Below are 16,202 nucleotides of genomic sequence, written 5' to 3'. Positions count from 1 at the left end.
TGGGTTAGGTGCCAGCACCCCCCACGACCCTGACCAGGTATTAGCAGGCATAGATAACTGATGGATGGATGGATGTGCACATGCACTTGAAAGGCCTGAATCCCACCCGTTGCTGTCTGAAGCCCTCGCTGTTGTGTGTACTTATTGCATTTCAGATGACACAGAGAGCAGCAGTGGTAAATTCACATAGCAATTGTGTGCAGGTGTGAATATTTAAGGACAGGCAGGAGGTTTTTAAATAAAAACTTTTAAATAAGATCTTTTAAGTTCTGCATATGTGCACCGGTAGCCTATGCCTGGCACTGCATATAGCCACCTCCGCAGGTGCGTACCTGTGGAACTTTGCATGTTGGAGAACAGTCTTCGCACCTTCTCATTCCGCATTTATACCAGTAATTCCTCCCACTTCCTGTTTAAGCTGCGTTTGCCGTAATACCTCCACCCTGGGCCCTCCTGCCAATCATTCGGGCGGGGCGGCGTGTGCTAAGAGCTACGCACCTGTGTTCACGTTCAGCTCTCATAGCTAATAAACAGTTCCGGTAGCCGCTTTAATAGCGCTCTATTGTCTGTGGAGGTGTTTAATGAAGAAAGCCTTTGTGGCGGTTTGCGGTGGGTGTTGAGGGAGGCGGTTGGCGGTGGGTGTTGAGGGAGGCGGTTGGCGGTGGGTGTTGAGGGAGGCGGTTGGCGGTGGGTGTTGAGGGAGGCGGTTGGCGGTGGGTGTTGAGGGAGGCGGTTGGCGGTGGGTGTTGAGGGAGGCGGTTGGCGGTGGTGTGTTGAGGAGCGGTTGCGGTGGTGTTGAGGAGCGTTCGCGTTGGGTGTTTGAGGAGGCGGTTGGCGGTGGGTGTTGAGGGCAGGCGGTTCGCGTTGGGTGTTGAGGGAGGCGGTTGGCGGTGGGTGTTGAGGGAGGCGGTTGGCGGTGGGTGTTGAGGGAGGCGGTTCGTGGTGAGTGTTGAGGGAGGCGGTTTGTGGTGAGTGTTGAGGGAGGCGGTTCGTGGTGAGTGTTGAGGGAGGCGGTTGGCGGTGGGTGTTGAGGGAGGCGGTTGGCGGTGGGTGTTGAGGGCGGCGGTGGAGCAGCTCTGAGAGCACAGAGCGCTGAGGTACGCGGGGCTAGCTCGCGGCGCGCGGGGCGATAAGGCCGATCGGCTCCATCAGGGCCGAGAGGACCGGAAAATAGCTGATACAGAAAGGAGATGTGCGCGGTGCCGCGGAGCAGCCGTTCATGTCACCCTGCGCGTGGGGGGGGGGGGGGGGGGGGGGTAGAGTCTACGGCGGAGGAGTCGCCTCCTCGTGCACAAACCAGTTCCCGCTCACAAAACATACTGTCTTTTTTTTTTTTTTTTTTTGCCAGAGAAATAAATCCATGAAATGCTACCCGTGCAAAAGCTCATTTGCGGGCTCCGGAGAAACGCGAGGTCCACATTATGCATGTATTAACTGAGAAACGTGCGCTCATAACTACCGGAGGCAATATTCTGCCTGGTCAAGGCTTTCTTCGGACGGGAAGACGCAGGTTCGGTGCGCAGCGTTCTCCCGATGCGAGGCGTAAAATCTGATTTGCGGACGCGGTGGCTAATGAAAGCTCAGCTGTGTGCGCGTCGTGGCGCGCGTCTGCGTGCTTTAATGGGAAAAGGTGCAGAAATTGTTTGTGTCCCCTCGGTGCTGTTTACAGCCTCCCCCCCTCAAAAAGGTGCTGAGAATTGGGTATGAGGGAAGCAGCCTGCAGTGAATACTGAACATTACAGGCACAGAGCCTGTCCTGCAGTGTGGCTTTTACACACAAACACACTCACACACATACACACATACTCGTACACACACACAAACACACACACATACGCTAATATACACTCACTCATAGACACTCACAGACACACTCATGCATATACACACACATACATACATGCACATACACATGCACAATAGGGCTGTCAAGAAATATTCGAAGTTCGAAAACTATTGGAAAATCTTTTTTTTTTTGAAGTTCGAACCTAAATTTGAGCATTCGAATACTAGTTTTGGATCCTGCGTTTTGTAATTAACATGGATATACAGGCTTTAATTTCATGCGGTGAATCATGTTCATGCACCCAAAGTTCATTCCCTGTGCTGACGTTACTGGTCAGCTAACAATTTAGGCTAAATAATGTTCCCATGGCAGGCTATGTTTCCCTTCTGTTCTGAAGATTTTTATAAAATTGGATGATGAAAGAAGTTAAACAAACTTAACAGAGTAAGTCATTTATGTTGTTTTAGGCTACAGGTATTAGCCATTTGAATAGTTTTTGTGTTAAGAAATAAACAGGGATTTTGTGATTAATAAATGCACAGTTGTGGCATATTACATCCTTGAGAAAGTGCTTTATTCATTTGCGCATTAGACTATATAAACTGCAGGGGGCTCATTTATAAAATGAACTTGCGTGCATTTGTAGTGAAGACCTGACATGGAGCCACAACCGTTTCCACGGTAAAATGGAACTCAGAATCACAGACTCACTCGCTCACTCACTGACTCAGACTCACAGACTCACTCGCTCACTCACTGACTCAGACTCACAGACTCACTGACTCGCTCACACAGTGATTCGTGTGTTTTGTGAGTTTAGGATTGAAGCCAGAACGGGCTGTGGTGCTGTGGGGAGGCTCTGGGTGCTGGGTGTACATCAGGGCTTCCAGTGAGATACGGGCACTGCCCAGCTGGCGTTTGGGGGGGGGGAGTCAGACGCGTGACCTGAACGTGACTGATCGCCAGTGCCCTCTGCGGCTGACGAGCAGGGAGTGGATCGAGCGGAGCCAAGCTCATCGACCCGAGACTCATTCCCCAGAGTCACAGCCACACAGCCTGATTCCCAATGGTCACCTTCACTGAGTCACTCTAATGAGCCTTTATACACATAAACACTCACACTCTCTCTCTCTCTCTCTCTCTCTCTCTCTCTCTCTCGCTAGTTATTCAGCTCTATAGTGTTCTCCTAGAGTAATGACTGACACTGCACACAGATGTGTTGGCTGGGGGAGTGTGCTTCAGGGAGAGGAGTGAGTGTGTGCGTGTGTGTGTGTGTGTGTGGGGGGGGGTGTAGGTATGGGTTGTCTCTAAATCTCACGGCAACAGTGCTCTGGTTCTCACCCCCTTTCTTTGGCAGAGAAAAGAGCTCTCTGGAACTCTGAACTCTGGGCTGAAATCCAGGCCCATCACCCTGCCAGCCTTCCCCCCATATAACCTCACAGAGCTGGCCTTTCCCAACTCTCCAACACTCCACCCCCCCCCCCCCCACACACACAGAACTGGACTTTCCGAATTCTGCCCCGCTAACAAGCACGCTGCCCTAACGCACGCAAGGACCTCTCGCTCAGCACACATCACAGGTCAGTCGGGGGAAGCGGACTGGGTAATTGCATTTGTGTGTGTTTTCCTTTTTAAAAAAGTTCCAACTGAAAAGGCACAGCAAACAAATATTTCCCTTTCTCTCCCATTCCCAGATGAAATTGCATTATTTATTTGCTTGGAAGATCCTTTATCTGGGGGGGGATGGGGGGGGGATCTAAGCGTACACAGGTGGAATTTTAAACATTTATACAGCTGCATGTGCAGCGGACCAATTCAGGACAAGCGTTTTGCCCAACAACTCCCAACATGCAATACTAGCACCCAAGATGGTTGAAGGAATTGACCAGATGCCCATGTTACAATGGGAATCAACGGATAATGGTGCTTGCTAGGGTTGTAGTCCATTGGTGAATTTAATGGACATTTATTGAGACTGGAGACTTGTAATATATTAATATTAATCTGAATATTTGGCCAGAATGCAGCCATTAAGTGAAGCAATGACCTTGAGAGCAAGTTCGAAAACAAGCTAGCTAGCTATGAAGTTTGTTGTTGAAGTAATAAAATGTGTTGTGGACAGATTCATTAAGGTATTGAATCCATCTTCCTGAACAAACCTTCTTTTGACCTCAACTGGTCGCAAGCCGTTGCACCATTAGAGTCATTTGAAAGCATTCAATATCAGAGTATCTTTTTTCAACTGTCCAAGCCTACCTGCAAAATGTTTGGATGAACGAGCTGCCAAAATGAATGGGCTGTTATTCTTTATGGTCTGTAGGACTGTGTCATTCCTGGATATGACCGATGTCATGATTATGATGACATTATGTAGAATTTAATGTGTATAGGTCAGGCAAAGTGCTACTCGTCAAAACCTTACGGTTCAAAGGCCATTTTTGAAGGTACACTCCCATCGATTTGAACAGCTGAAGGGCACATTCCATAGTTGCGGTCGACTTTTCTGAGCGGAACTGTCTCTGAGGCAAAAGACACGCAGAAACTGTGTAGTAAAATATTTTATAGAGCGGTACATGTTTTCTGAAATATAGCATTCACAAACAGTAGAATTCTCTATTATGTACAATTTTTATTCAATAATTTTCTTAATGATTCACATAGTAATATTTATTCTTTCAGCGTATGTTACGGAGCGTTTGTGTGTAGTCAGTTTGTCTGTTGATTTAAAAGTTTGAAATAGTCGTAGTAACAACCCTTTTTCGGAAAGGTCTTTTTTAAAAGTATAAAAGCTGGTGTTCTGACCCTCATATCTCCAAGGTGATGAGTAACATTTGTGATTCTCCCAGTCCGTTATTCAGCTCCTGCTCCTCTTCCCTCCTCTTCCTCTATTTTTTCCCTCCTCTTTCTCCTCTGTCCTCCATTTCCCTTATTCCTCTCACCTCTCCTTTCTATTTTCTTCTTTTGTTGTTCCGTCCAACTCCATCCTCCCATAATACACTCTGTCTCTCTCTCAGGGCATTACAGTTGCTTAAAGTCCTAGGAAGAGTAGGTCTGCACTAATGTTTGAATCCTTCCCAATGTGGCTACCTGCCCCTGGCCCCTCCCCTTGCCTGCCCGCCCAGGGCCCCTCCCACTACCTGCCTGCTCACCCCTGGCCCCTCCCACTGCCTGCTTTCCCGCCCCTGGCCCCTCCCACTGCCTGCCTGCTCGCCCCTGGCCCCTCCCCCTGCCTACCTGCTCCAGGTTCCTCCCCCTGTCAGCTCCTGGCTCCTCCCCCTGTCAGCTCCTGGCTCCTCCCCCTGCCAGCCCCTGGCCCATCCCCCTGCCTGCTCTAGGCTCCTCCTCCTGCCAGCTCCTGGCTCCTCCCCCTGACAGCCCCTGGTTTTCCCCCTGGCAGGTGACAGCAGGGGTTCACAGGAACCAGAAGCACTTCCTCCGGCTCTTCTTGACGGCGTGGGAGGGGCGGGGGGGCAGGGGCGAGTCCTCGTGGCGTGGGGGCGGGGTCGGGGCGGGGCCTGTCTGGGGGGAGCTGTGGTCCGAGTCCGGGGGGTCAGAGATCCTCCACGCCCGGGTGAACTGTCCCTCCTGTAGCCGAAAATCGTGCTCCACACTGAGGAGGGAGGAGAGGAGAGCAGGAGGAGGAGGTGAAGAAAGGGGGATGAGGAGAAGAGAAGGGGGGGAGAGAAGGAAGACTTCATCAGCACCCTCAACGCTGACAGTCTGCACTTTAAAACCTCGTATTCGTGGTTTCACTTCAAATCCAGCATGCTGGAGTACGGATCCAAGACCGCCAGTGAAGCGTGGCGGTCCGAACCCTTACGGACCGCGCTGTGCGTGTGCAGACGCGCAGCGCGTCGTCGGGGGCGATTCTGAATGCGTGCGCGCGGCGGCTAATAGCCCTGGCGGCGGCGGTGACGCGGGAGTCGGGCGCTGAGCTCCGCATGAATAATGAAGGAGCTGCTAAATTGGAGGCAGGCTGCTACGCTCCGCATTTGCTTGTGGGCTGATTTTTGTCAGCAGTTACAGTATTAGCTGGGAGTTTTATTTCCCCACTCTCCCGCCCCCCTTACGCACCCCCGCCGCCCCCGCTGTTATTTTTTATGAGTTGCTTCCTGCTGAGGGTGCGCTGGCCTAGTTAGGGGGGTGGGGAGGGGGGGGCGCCTCATTGCAGTGGAGCTGCAGAGATTAAAACTCAGGCCTCTTTTTTTTGGGGGGGGGGGGGGTGCTGCTGGCTGGGGACGGCCCTGTGACTTTGGAGGGGGAGGAAGTTCACTTTGTGGCTGAACACAGTTTGGACGGCAGTGAAGGAAGGTTCTGGGATGGCCTCGCTGCTGGTGGAGTCCCCTTCTGTCTCCCGTGTGCAGGTTTCTTAACTTAAGAATGTGTGATTTAAATTCAACTTATCAGTGAAAGATCATTACAGGCGTTTTGAAAGCATTCAGGATTTCCTTAATTGACTGAAATGAATTGATATCGACCCCAGGCCTGTAGGCATCTTTACTGTATGTGGAGGAATTGTCACTCTTACCCAAAAACCCCTCACCCCTGCTTTGCACACACGCACACACACACACACAAATACACATGCGCACACACACACACGCACACATTCACATTCACACGCACACACACACACTCACACATTCACATTCACACACACACACACACGTGCACACGCACACTCACACACACACACACACACACGTGCACACGCACACACACACATTCACACACACACACACACACACACACACGCACAGGCATTGTGTGCTCGTGTGTGCTGGGGCCCCTGACTCTGAAACAGAGACTCACATGGAAACAGTCCCCGCCCCTCTGCATTTTACCCAATAGCAATTCCTCTCTTCCCACATAATTACTGCCTATGATAAATCACACCCCCCACGCCAATGTTGTCCAACATGAGCAAGACATGCGCCGGGGGGAGGCACTCGCCCCCGGCCCTAATTATCTCTGCTCTACGCCCAGAGGAACAGAACCAATTCTCAGAACACCAGATCATCATCCGTCCCTTTGGTTTCCTCCACACCCCCCCCCCCCCTTTTATGCTCCCTCTCTTTCGCCCCCCCCCAGTTTCTCTTTCTTTCCTCTGCTGCGGCTGTTCCTGTGTGTGCCTCAATCCAGAGTTAAGATTTATTTTAATCCCCTAATGAGGCATAAGTGCGCAAGAGAGATGGGTGGAGTGTAGAGAGAGGTGGGTGGAGCGTGGAGAGAGATGGGCGCAGTGTAGAGAGAGGTGGGTGGAGCGTGGAGAGAGATGGGCGGAGTGTAGAGAGAGGTGGGTGGGGTTTGGAGATAGCTGGGTGAAGTGTAGAGACATATTCACACAGTTTATGCACATAAACAGGCATGCACATGCACGCACACAAATACGCGCATGCACACGTGCGCACGCACACACACACACACACACACACACACACACACGTGTCTCTCAGCACGAAGTCTCTTTATCTGCTTGTGCGAACATGTCTCTGCTAATCTCAGCTAATCATGCTAATCTGTGAGATGATTATCTGAGAACTTCATGTTCTCGTGTTTTCATGCATTTATGGGTACATTTACATTCTGGAGAATAAAATGCAAATACATAATGCTCTGATCTGATTCTCCAAATCGCACTGCGGCAATAAGGATTTGCCCAGCAGTGGTTTTATTTTCTCTGCGTAAGCAGTTGTGCTACTTGGCTCAAATACCTTCGCTCCAAGCAAGCCACTTTTGAGAATCAGCGATTATACTACACGTCAGAGGTTTATAACCACTCTATAACACATTTACATCTCATTTATAATATGTAATAAGGACTCATGTTAAGATCAGACCTTTAAAAAAAATATTTAAACTTAACTCATTTAAACTTATTAATACTTAACTGAATATATGAGATAATTGGCTCCATTGATCTGGTTGACCCCTAACAGCGCAGCCAGCAAGAACAATTACTGCGGATGTACGATTAGGTTTTTTAAAATCCTGGATTGTGTAATTTGTCATTTATCTTTTAATAGCGCCTCCTTTGAAATGAAAATTTGCCTGGGTGTTTGTGTTGGCCTTATCTGATGGCGCAGGTCTCCATTTGCACATGAAAGGCTCTGCGATTTCAAGGTAATGAAGACCAGGTCTGGGGGGGTGGGGGTGGGATGGGGGTGGGGGGGGGGTGGGGGGGGGAAAGCATTAAGAAGAATGTGAAAATTCTGAGGGTAACCACTGAAACGACAGAGACCGTTACATTTACATTGCATTACAGGCATTTAGCAGACGCTCTTATCCAGAGCTGCTTACACCCTTTTTACATAGCATTTACACTGGATCCATGTAGGTTATCTAAATGCTGTGTTGTGTAACAATGCATCCATTTACACAGCTGGGCTCTGAATACAGGTGTAGCTGCTCCACCCCTCCCTTATAGACGGGGGGGGGGGGCTCTCAGCACAGTGCAGCTGCTCCACCCTTCCCTTACAGACAGGAAGCGGGCGGGCCTTGTGTCTCTGGCTGGACTGCAGAAACTGTTCAGCAGAGGACAGCTCTGGGGCCAGGAACACAGAGGATGCTTCCACACGGCTGCGGAAAGCCTTTTCTCTCTTTAAAAAAAAAAAAAAATTAATTTCTATTTATTCGTTTTATTTCTGCCAAGAGGAAAAAAAATAGTTCTGAAGGGATCCTCATTACGAGATAACAGCACTGGAGCTCAGATGGCCGTTAGTACAGGGGGCAGAGATTGGAAAACGCTGGAGCAGCGTATGATGGGGGGGGGGGGGGGGGGTCAGCTTTGATGACCTACAAGCCCAGGATAACGACAGGGGGAGACAGCGAGTGCAAGGGATGAGGGAGTAGAGTGTGTGTGTGTGTGTGTGTGTGTGTGTGAGTTAGTGTGTGTGTGTGTGTGCGTGTGTGTGTGTGTGTGTGTGTGAGTGTGTGTGAGTTAGTGTGTGTGTGTGTGTGTGTGTGTGTGTGTGTGTGTGTGTGTGTGTGTGAGTGTGAGTGAGTGTGTGTGTGTGTGTGTGGTGTGTGTGTGTGTGTGTGGCGAGTGTGGTTTGTTTGTGTGTGTGTGTAGTGAGTGATGTGTGTGTGTGCTGCTGAGTGTGGGTTGTGTGTGTGTGTGTGATGTGTAGTAGTGTTTGATTGTCTGAGTGGTGGGTGTATGTTGGGGTAGGTGGAGGAATTTATTCTGACGCAATTTCATTACGCTGGAAAAGCGACAGAACAGCTGCTGCTGCATGTCCTCTTTCACCTCACTTTATCCTCATTCTCTCTCTCTGTCTCTTTCTCTCTCTCAATCTCTCTATCTGTTTGTTTCTCTCTCTCTGTCCCTCTACCTCTATCCCTCTCTCTCCCACTCTTTTGCTCTCTCTCCCTTTCTTCTTCCCTCTGTCTCTCATATTCAAATTCAAATTCAACTGTGCTTTATTTACATGACAAGTAAACTTGCGTTGCAAAAGCAATGGAACATACAAAATGACAAACCAGACCCCTACATCCATAAAAGGGGAAAAAGAGAAGAAAACAAAAACAACCCCCCATACACCTCTCTCTCTCTCTCTCTCTCTCTCTCTCGGTCTCTCTCTCTCCACTCTCCACCCTGCATAGTAACCCCTGGCTTTTGCCCATGTGCACATCAATACTGGGACCTGACTGCCCGTCACAAGCCAGCTGCACTCACACGATGAACGGCGAAAGGAAATCGCTAGGCAACAGAGAGACGGACAGATGTCGCCGTGGCGATCCTTCCAAAATGAAGTTCTCCCGCATGAAATGAATTTGGGCGTAAAGATGCAGAGCGTGTCTTCACACATTTAATAAGCGGGATCATTAGCGATCTGCAGTTCCTGGGCCTTTTCCTTCCGTGAGTCACGATTAAAAACAGAGACAGAAGGATGGTGTGTGTGTGTGTGAGAGACAGTGTGTCTGTGTTTGTGTGAGTACGTGTTTGTATTTGTGTGTGTTTACATGCATGCATGTGTGTGTGTGTACTTGTATGCATCTGTGTGTGTGTGTGCGCTTTTTTATTTGTGTGCATGTGTGTGTACCATCCCTTAAAAAGGGTGCAGTGATCCTTGTACAATGATGTCTACCCAGAGGGACAAGGAAAGTGGTCCCCCCCCCCCCCCCACCTCAGGGGGCAGACGCACTCGGTGTTCTGTCGCTGTAATGCTGTGCACGCCGGGCCTTCGCTCTGTAAAGCCTCTGCGCCAGAGACGGGGCCTCGCCACACAAATCTTTACTCCTTCCTCTTCTAATTAGCGCTCTGGTGACAGACACTCGCCATGAATATTCATGAGCAGGTACGCTCGGAGAATGCGCTTCCGAATGCTGTGAGAGGTGACGAATGGCCGCCAGGCTAATTCCTCGCGTACGCGTCCGCGTCTGCGGGAAAATAAGCGAGGACTCTCCCCGCTCTCCGCCTTTTTAACGCCGTTGGTTTTCCGGGATGGGAAGTGCATCTGAGAGCGGACCCCGTCGGCCTCTTCCCGTCCAGATCCGGGGAAGATACGCCGGGGAAGCGGTCTCTCGCCAATCTGTCACGCACTCCCACGGCTTCTAACTACTGGTGTTATCGCTGCGTGATCTAAGGCTGCGTTTCGCTTCCTTCCTGCTCCTTCTCCTTCCCCTTCCACCTCTCTCCCTCCTCTCCCCTCCTCCACACCCCCCCACCTCCCTCCCCCCCGTGAGCCAATCGAGCGGTGCGGGCCCTGTTGTTTAAGACCAGCGTGAACGCCAGTCAGCACTCTGCGGGTCCTCCTGGATTCAGCACAGCTGTCTGTGTAACAAACCGCCAATCCCAGACTCACAGGGAGGGGAGAGGGGAAACACTCTCTCTCTCTCTCTCACTCCGTGCACAGGACGAGGGCTTTCCCTCTTTTTTCCCGCCACCGTGGGCTTCTCAGCTCACTTCAGACGGCCGCGGCGTCGCCGACGGCGCCAGCACACTGCCTGGGATTTCCCCGGTAAATCTTTAATAAAGGGTGAAATAACCTGTTCGGAGGCGGTTCTTCTGTTTAAGACAGCTTGAGAGGCCTCGGAGAGCCCCCGTTTGTTTCAGGGGTGCGGGCGGTCCGGATGAAGCCCACGCTAAAACGCTTTAGCGGCAGCGCTAAAGAAATCGGTCTCCCGTGGAAACGGAGCGCGTGAAACAGCCGGGGGGGGGGGGGGGGTACGCAGGAACTCTGGGTAAAGAGCCGTTGATTTGTGAGGCCTCCCTCGAAATGGCTCCACTTCAGAGAGAAACTGGAATCTCCTGGGACGCTGCTGAGCTTCTGAACTGTTTCCCCACTGCTGTCGAGATTTCCCAAAATGCTGAGTGCAGACTTCCATGAAAATGTCCTTCTAGCGATATGTTAGCCGAAAAGGAAATCCCAGGAAAGCCATCGAGCTCCCTCAAAGACAGACAGGTTTCTGTTACTCTGTTTAAACGTAAAAAGGGGGGAAAATGTAAACGACCAGCAAAGGCTGTAATACGTAGTAATATACGGTTCCTCGCAATCCTGTGTTATCTTTGTCAATATATTACAGCGTCTGTCTTGGTACCTCTCCAATGCGCCATTATTCATGGGGAACGCTGGCTTCAAAAGGCCGCTCTGGACCACGTTCGGGGATTTATAGAATTTGATTTACATACTTTAACACCGCCAACAGCAAGCATACGCTGCAGCAAATGGCAAGAAACACTGGATTTGTGTCCAAGATGGCTGCCGAATGTTTAGACTGTGCCCATTTGTGAAATGTCTGGGTGGCGGAGCTGGGGGTGCTCACAATGGCTTTCGACTCTGCTGCGCTGCTGTGGGTTTTTTTGCGAGAGGCTTTTTAATATGCAGCACTCCGGCAGATTATAGGAAGAACACAAGAAGGAGACGCCCGCATTTCTCACCTCCACTCCACTTTTAAATACGCACTCAGCAAAATGCTCCTGATGCGAATGACACTTCACAGCCCAATCTGTGCTGAAAAGAAGCGCTTAATGCAAATGAGGAAAAATTTAAAAAAAGATTTTCACATTTTCTCAGGCCAGTCTGCAGGTGCTGCTCTGCAGTCTATTGACTGGGTTTTCTCATTGAATATTCGTCCAATTAGACGTGCTAAATGTTCTTATAAATAAAGCACAATTACTGTGTGTGCCATAGCAAAGTGGGAAATGAAAGATAAATGTTTATATTTCAGGGAAATTTATACAAAGCTCTTTCACAAAAGACAAATGTTTAAGTGATTTTTTGCTTGAAAATTTAACTGAAATTATTTACGTGAAAAACAACGGAACTAAATTCAGTGCAGTCTTAAATAGTGTGTTCAGGCATTCCTAACAACATACCTTAATGGCATGCTATGCAGGATTTTCAGTGCTTGTTTGGTTCTGCTCAAGTAAAGGAAAACTGATTTCTGTGGGACTTAAAACCAGTTCAATTCAATTCAGACGCATTACCTAGCATACACACATACATCGAAACCGTGGCACTTGCTGTAGGCAAAACCCATTTTCCTTTTGGACCTTCCAATGCAAAAGCAAAAGATCTCCTAAGTGCAAATTTACTGCATACACAATGTATTTGTGTGCGCTCGCCAACACATTAACAACTTGTTCATAAAAGACTTACAAAACCTTTCAAACCCTTACAAGACCTTTTAAACCTTGATCTTGGGGTAGGAGTGTTGTTCTAGAATGCAGTTCACCCTGTCTTTATTGTAACCTTATCCATTTATAAGAAATGCAAAAGTGATCCTGGACCAGCTGTTCTATTCTTCTGATACTTGAATAATTTATGGGCCCTCAGTTGAACTAAATTACACATTAAATTAACATTCGGTTTCCTCACATTCAACACAAAACTCTGGTGATAAAATATTGGGGATTCAGAGACACCGGCATTGTATTGGAAGTCTTATCATTTACGAGCACATAGCATTAAATATATTTGCCATGAGCTTAAACTTCTTGTATTTGCTAAGCGTTTATTTTCTGGTTGACACAGTTTTTGCTCAGTGGGACAATAAACACAGTCTCCTTACACTCGACAGCTGGACTTTATCATCACTTCCTGCTTTTTATTCTCGAGAGCCGTCACTGCACAAACACCGCCAACATAACGAAGAAAAACTATAAAACCGCCAAAATGCCCTTTCAGTCTCCACTCCTAATACGGTGAATGACGATGAAGTAGGCTTAACCACCGCTTTTTGGTTTCTGATGGTAGTCGTGTGTTATGTTGTATCAGAGGGATGGCGGGAAGCATTTTGGGAAACAATCTGATTTCTGATTTTTGGGTTGGCTCAGCTTTGAGCCTCAATAGGAGACTGAGGTTTTTCCATGCTGCTCTGGTTGCTGCAGTTCTGAGCAGCCAGGCCTGTCTAGCGTTAATGGCTGGTACCTTATTTGCTTGCTTAACGGATTAACCGCGCCTGTGTGCATAGCCTCTACTCTGCATATATTTGTTGTCCTTCATTTCCCAAGTGTTTCTGTGTTTCTGTTTTTTTTTTTTTGCTCGCTGCTGGTGCGTGTGGCGCTTTTGTTAATCCCGGTCCGGGGATCTGCTTCCTCCCACCCGCTGTGAAATCAGAAGGCACGGCTCATTCATCACGCGGACCGCCGTTGTGCTGAGCTGTTTCCCCTGCGCCCCGTCAGAAGGGCTCGGACCCCTGGCCGGCTCCAGGAGCCGCGCGAAAAACCCCGACCGCCTCACCCTCTTTTTTTTTCCGTTTTCAGAGTCGTCCCTCTGCGACGCGTGTCACACACTTCAGGATTAATGCCGCTCCTCTCCCCTTTCCCCAAATCAGCATTATCACGCAAATTGCTACTGTGCGGAGGCAAAGAAAAGCAGTCCGTATCCCCAACAGGGAAAAAACTAACAAAAAGATTCTCCCACGTCCTTCTCAACACATCATTCCGTGTTAGTATTTCCCTCAGCACTCCTGGAAGGAGTTACTGCACCCTGCTTTTACACATACCGCTACCTGCGAATGAGCACAGCTCAGGTGCGGTTATTGAATTACATATTTTACACCTGATGCCATGGTGCTGAACATGCAGATCATACATGTAGGTTGTGTGCAATCTATTTTTTCTAGAATTTCATTTCAATGTCTTCATTCCCCAGGGCGACTTGAAGTCAACAGAAATAATTTTAAAACGGTGTCACTGTATCTTGCTACACTTCCTCTGGGCTCTGCCCCACTGGCTCATGGGAAATCTTGTCAGAATGGGATCAAACACGCTTTTAACTGAAGATTTTAGTTCCTTTACCTTTGGGCTTGCAAAGTGAATACTGAAAACGTGCAATTTATTCAACATATTTTTTATTGTAATGTAATTGCATTAAGGTTGATTTGTTCTGTCTGAAGCTGTGGAAAATTGCATTCGTCTTTGTAAACGTAACCTGTTCATGCAGTACAGCAGCTGAACAGAACAAAACTGTAACACCGGTGTTGAGTCACTTGACAGTGTGTTGGGTCACGTGTGGCCAGTACGCCCTACGTGCACAATGGTGTAGAGCAAGGTTGTCCAGTCTTATCCAAAATGAGCCAGTATAGGTGCTGGTTTCAGCCCAGCTCTAAGACACCTGATTGCACTTATCAAGGTCATAACTGAAGACCATGATTAGTTAACTAGTTGAATCAGGTGTCTTAGTGCTGGTCTAAAAAAAACCCAAAAAAACCTACACCCGCACCGGCCCTTTTTTGGGTAGATTGGACCCCCTTCTTCCACAAGAAAATCAATCTACTTGCGTTAAGCCTGACAGAGGTGGAAAATGCTGTCTCAGCCACCCTTCCAGAGTACCGTGTTAATGTTTGACCGGCCTTAGATCCTGTGGCTGAGAAGGCCGTGGCATATGGATAATGTCAGTGCTGCGCTCCTCGGACCGCTCTGAAGCTGCCCCTGCTCCGCTGATGAGCGCATTAGCATCCCGAAAGACACCCCTCGCCCGCTTGAAAGGAACGCTTTAACCTCAGGGTGAAGATGATCTGTCAGTGCCATTTAGCAATGATTGACACTGACCTTGCCTTATAAGGATATGAGTGCTCCCGATGCACGGCAGGGAAAAACGCGCCTCGCGCCCGAAGCCTTTGCTGTCGGAAGCCCGCTGTGTTCAGTACCTGTGCGTTGTAGTCCGTGAAAATTAACTGGATGTAAAACAGCCGCTAGTGCAATCAATCATCGGCAAAGGACGGAACCCAGAGCTGCACCTTTGGAGGTCACCAGAGAGGCTCAGGCAGTAACGGTGCTCCAGGGTGGCAGGCTGGGCACTGCAAGCATATACCCTCCTCTCAGACACTAGTCTTACACCCTATTTTACAGAGCCACTGACTATTTTACACCCTACAGGTAACGTGCTGTACTACAGGCGAGCCTGTGATATTTTACACTGCCAGCACTTGGGGATGTAGTGCTATTTTACCCCACAGCCGCCACATACTCAGGAGAGCCAGGACTATTTTACACCCAACAGGCCACACAGTACTACAGGAGTGCCAGTAACTGTTTTACCCACCGCTGAAGCACAGCCCCCCTCAGTAGTCTTGACCATGAGTGTAACTCTGCCGGAAGAAGAATGTTGAGGATCTTTATTGCTAAGCCCTCTGAGTAAAAAAAAAAGACTTAATCTGAATATAACACCTTTTATGGGAATCACATGAGGGTTAAATTGCTTTCTTCACTGATTTGGGGGTGCAACACTGTCTATATCATGCCCCGGTGGACTTTCTTTCATGGTTAACTAATTACGTAGCTAATACATGTTAAAAAAAGTCTTTTAACTCTGTTTTCACAACTCAACTCCCAGGGGTAAAGGCACGGACAGCGTCATTTTATTATGTCTTTGCTTGTGAGTTTTCTGGGTGTCTCACAGGATTTGCTGTCAGGTCAGTCAAAACGTGATTTAGAACTGCTTTCATCTCACAGCCCCTTGTAGTTCTTGCGCAAACTGTGTTCCTCCACCTCGTACACCTTGCTGTAGCTTCCCTAGCGACGTGTTCGCAAGTGGTGTACATCTAGAGTTCAGATGGAATTGTAATTGCTCTCCTGTTGGTATGCGTCATGGGAAATGTAGTTCAGAAATGAAGCAGGGGGGGTGGGGTCGGTAACATTAGAGGTAATATTTGCGGCTTCCCCGGTGGATTTCTCATTCCAGAAACATGGTAATCTCACTACTGTGTACCGGACAGGAGGGCTCAGTTCCTGGCTCTGGTAAGCTCTACCAATCCTCAAAGCCCCACGATTGGCCCAGTGGTTTATCAGCAGTGCAGCACTCGACCGCAGACGGTCACAGATAAGCCGGAATTGAAATTCACCTCAGTGCTTAAGCCTTATATTATGTATTTCAGTAGCTCAACGGCTGCCCTGCGATGGCTGGGTGTTCCCGCTGGTGGAGGATGGCTGTGGCAGATTTCTCGCTGCGGCCATTTCTAATTCACG

At 49.0% G+C, this 16,202-nt stretch overlaps 1 protein-coding gene across 1 annotated transcript in view; it reads right to left on the bottom strand.

Moving 5' to 3' along the window:
- Nucleotides 1-4,271: 4,271 nt before the first annotated feature.
- LOC135239706 (basic proline-rich protein) overlaps nucleotides 4,272-16,202 on the bottom strand; it is a 111,019-nt gene continuing 99,088 nt past the window's right edge. The window contains exon 4 of the mRNA XM_064308578.1: nucleotides 4,272-5,396. Coding sequence (XP_064164648.1) covers nucleotides 5,198-5,396 — 199 coding nt within the window. The 3' untranslated portion in view covers nucleotides 4,272-5,197. The remainder of the gene's footprint in view (nucleotides 5,397-16,202) is intronic.

Source organism: Anguilla rostrata, chromosome 14 (genome assembly GCF_018555375.3).
Source record: "Anguilla rostrata isolate EN2019 chromosome 14, ASM1855537v3, whole genome shotgun sequence".
Lineage (NCBI taxonomy): Eukaryota > Metazoa > Chordata > Actinopteri > Anguilliformes > Anguillidae > Anguilla > Anguilla rostrata.
Note: the sequence above shows the minus strand (reverse complement) of the source record. Positions and strands in the feature narration are given on the sequence as shown.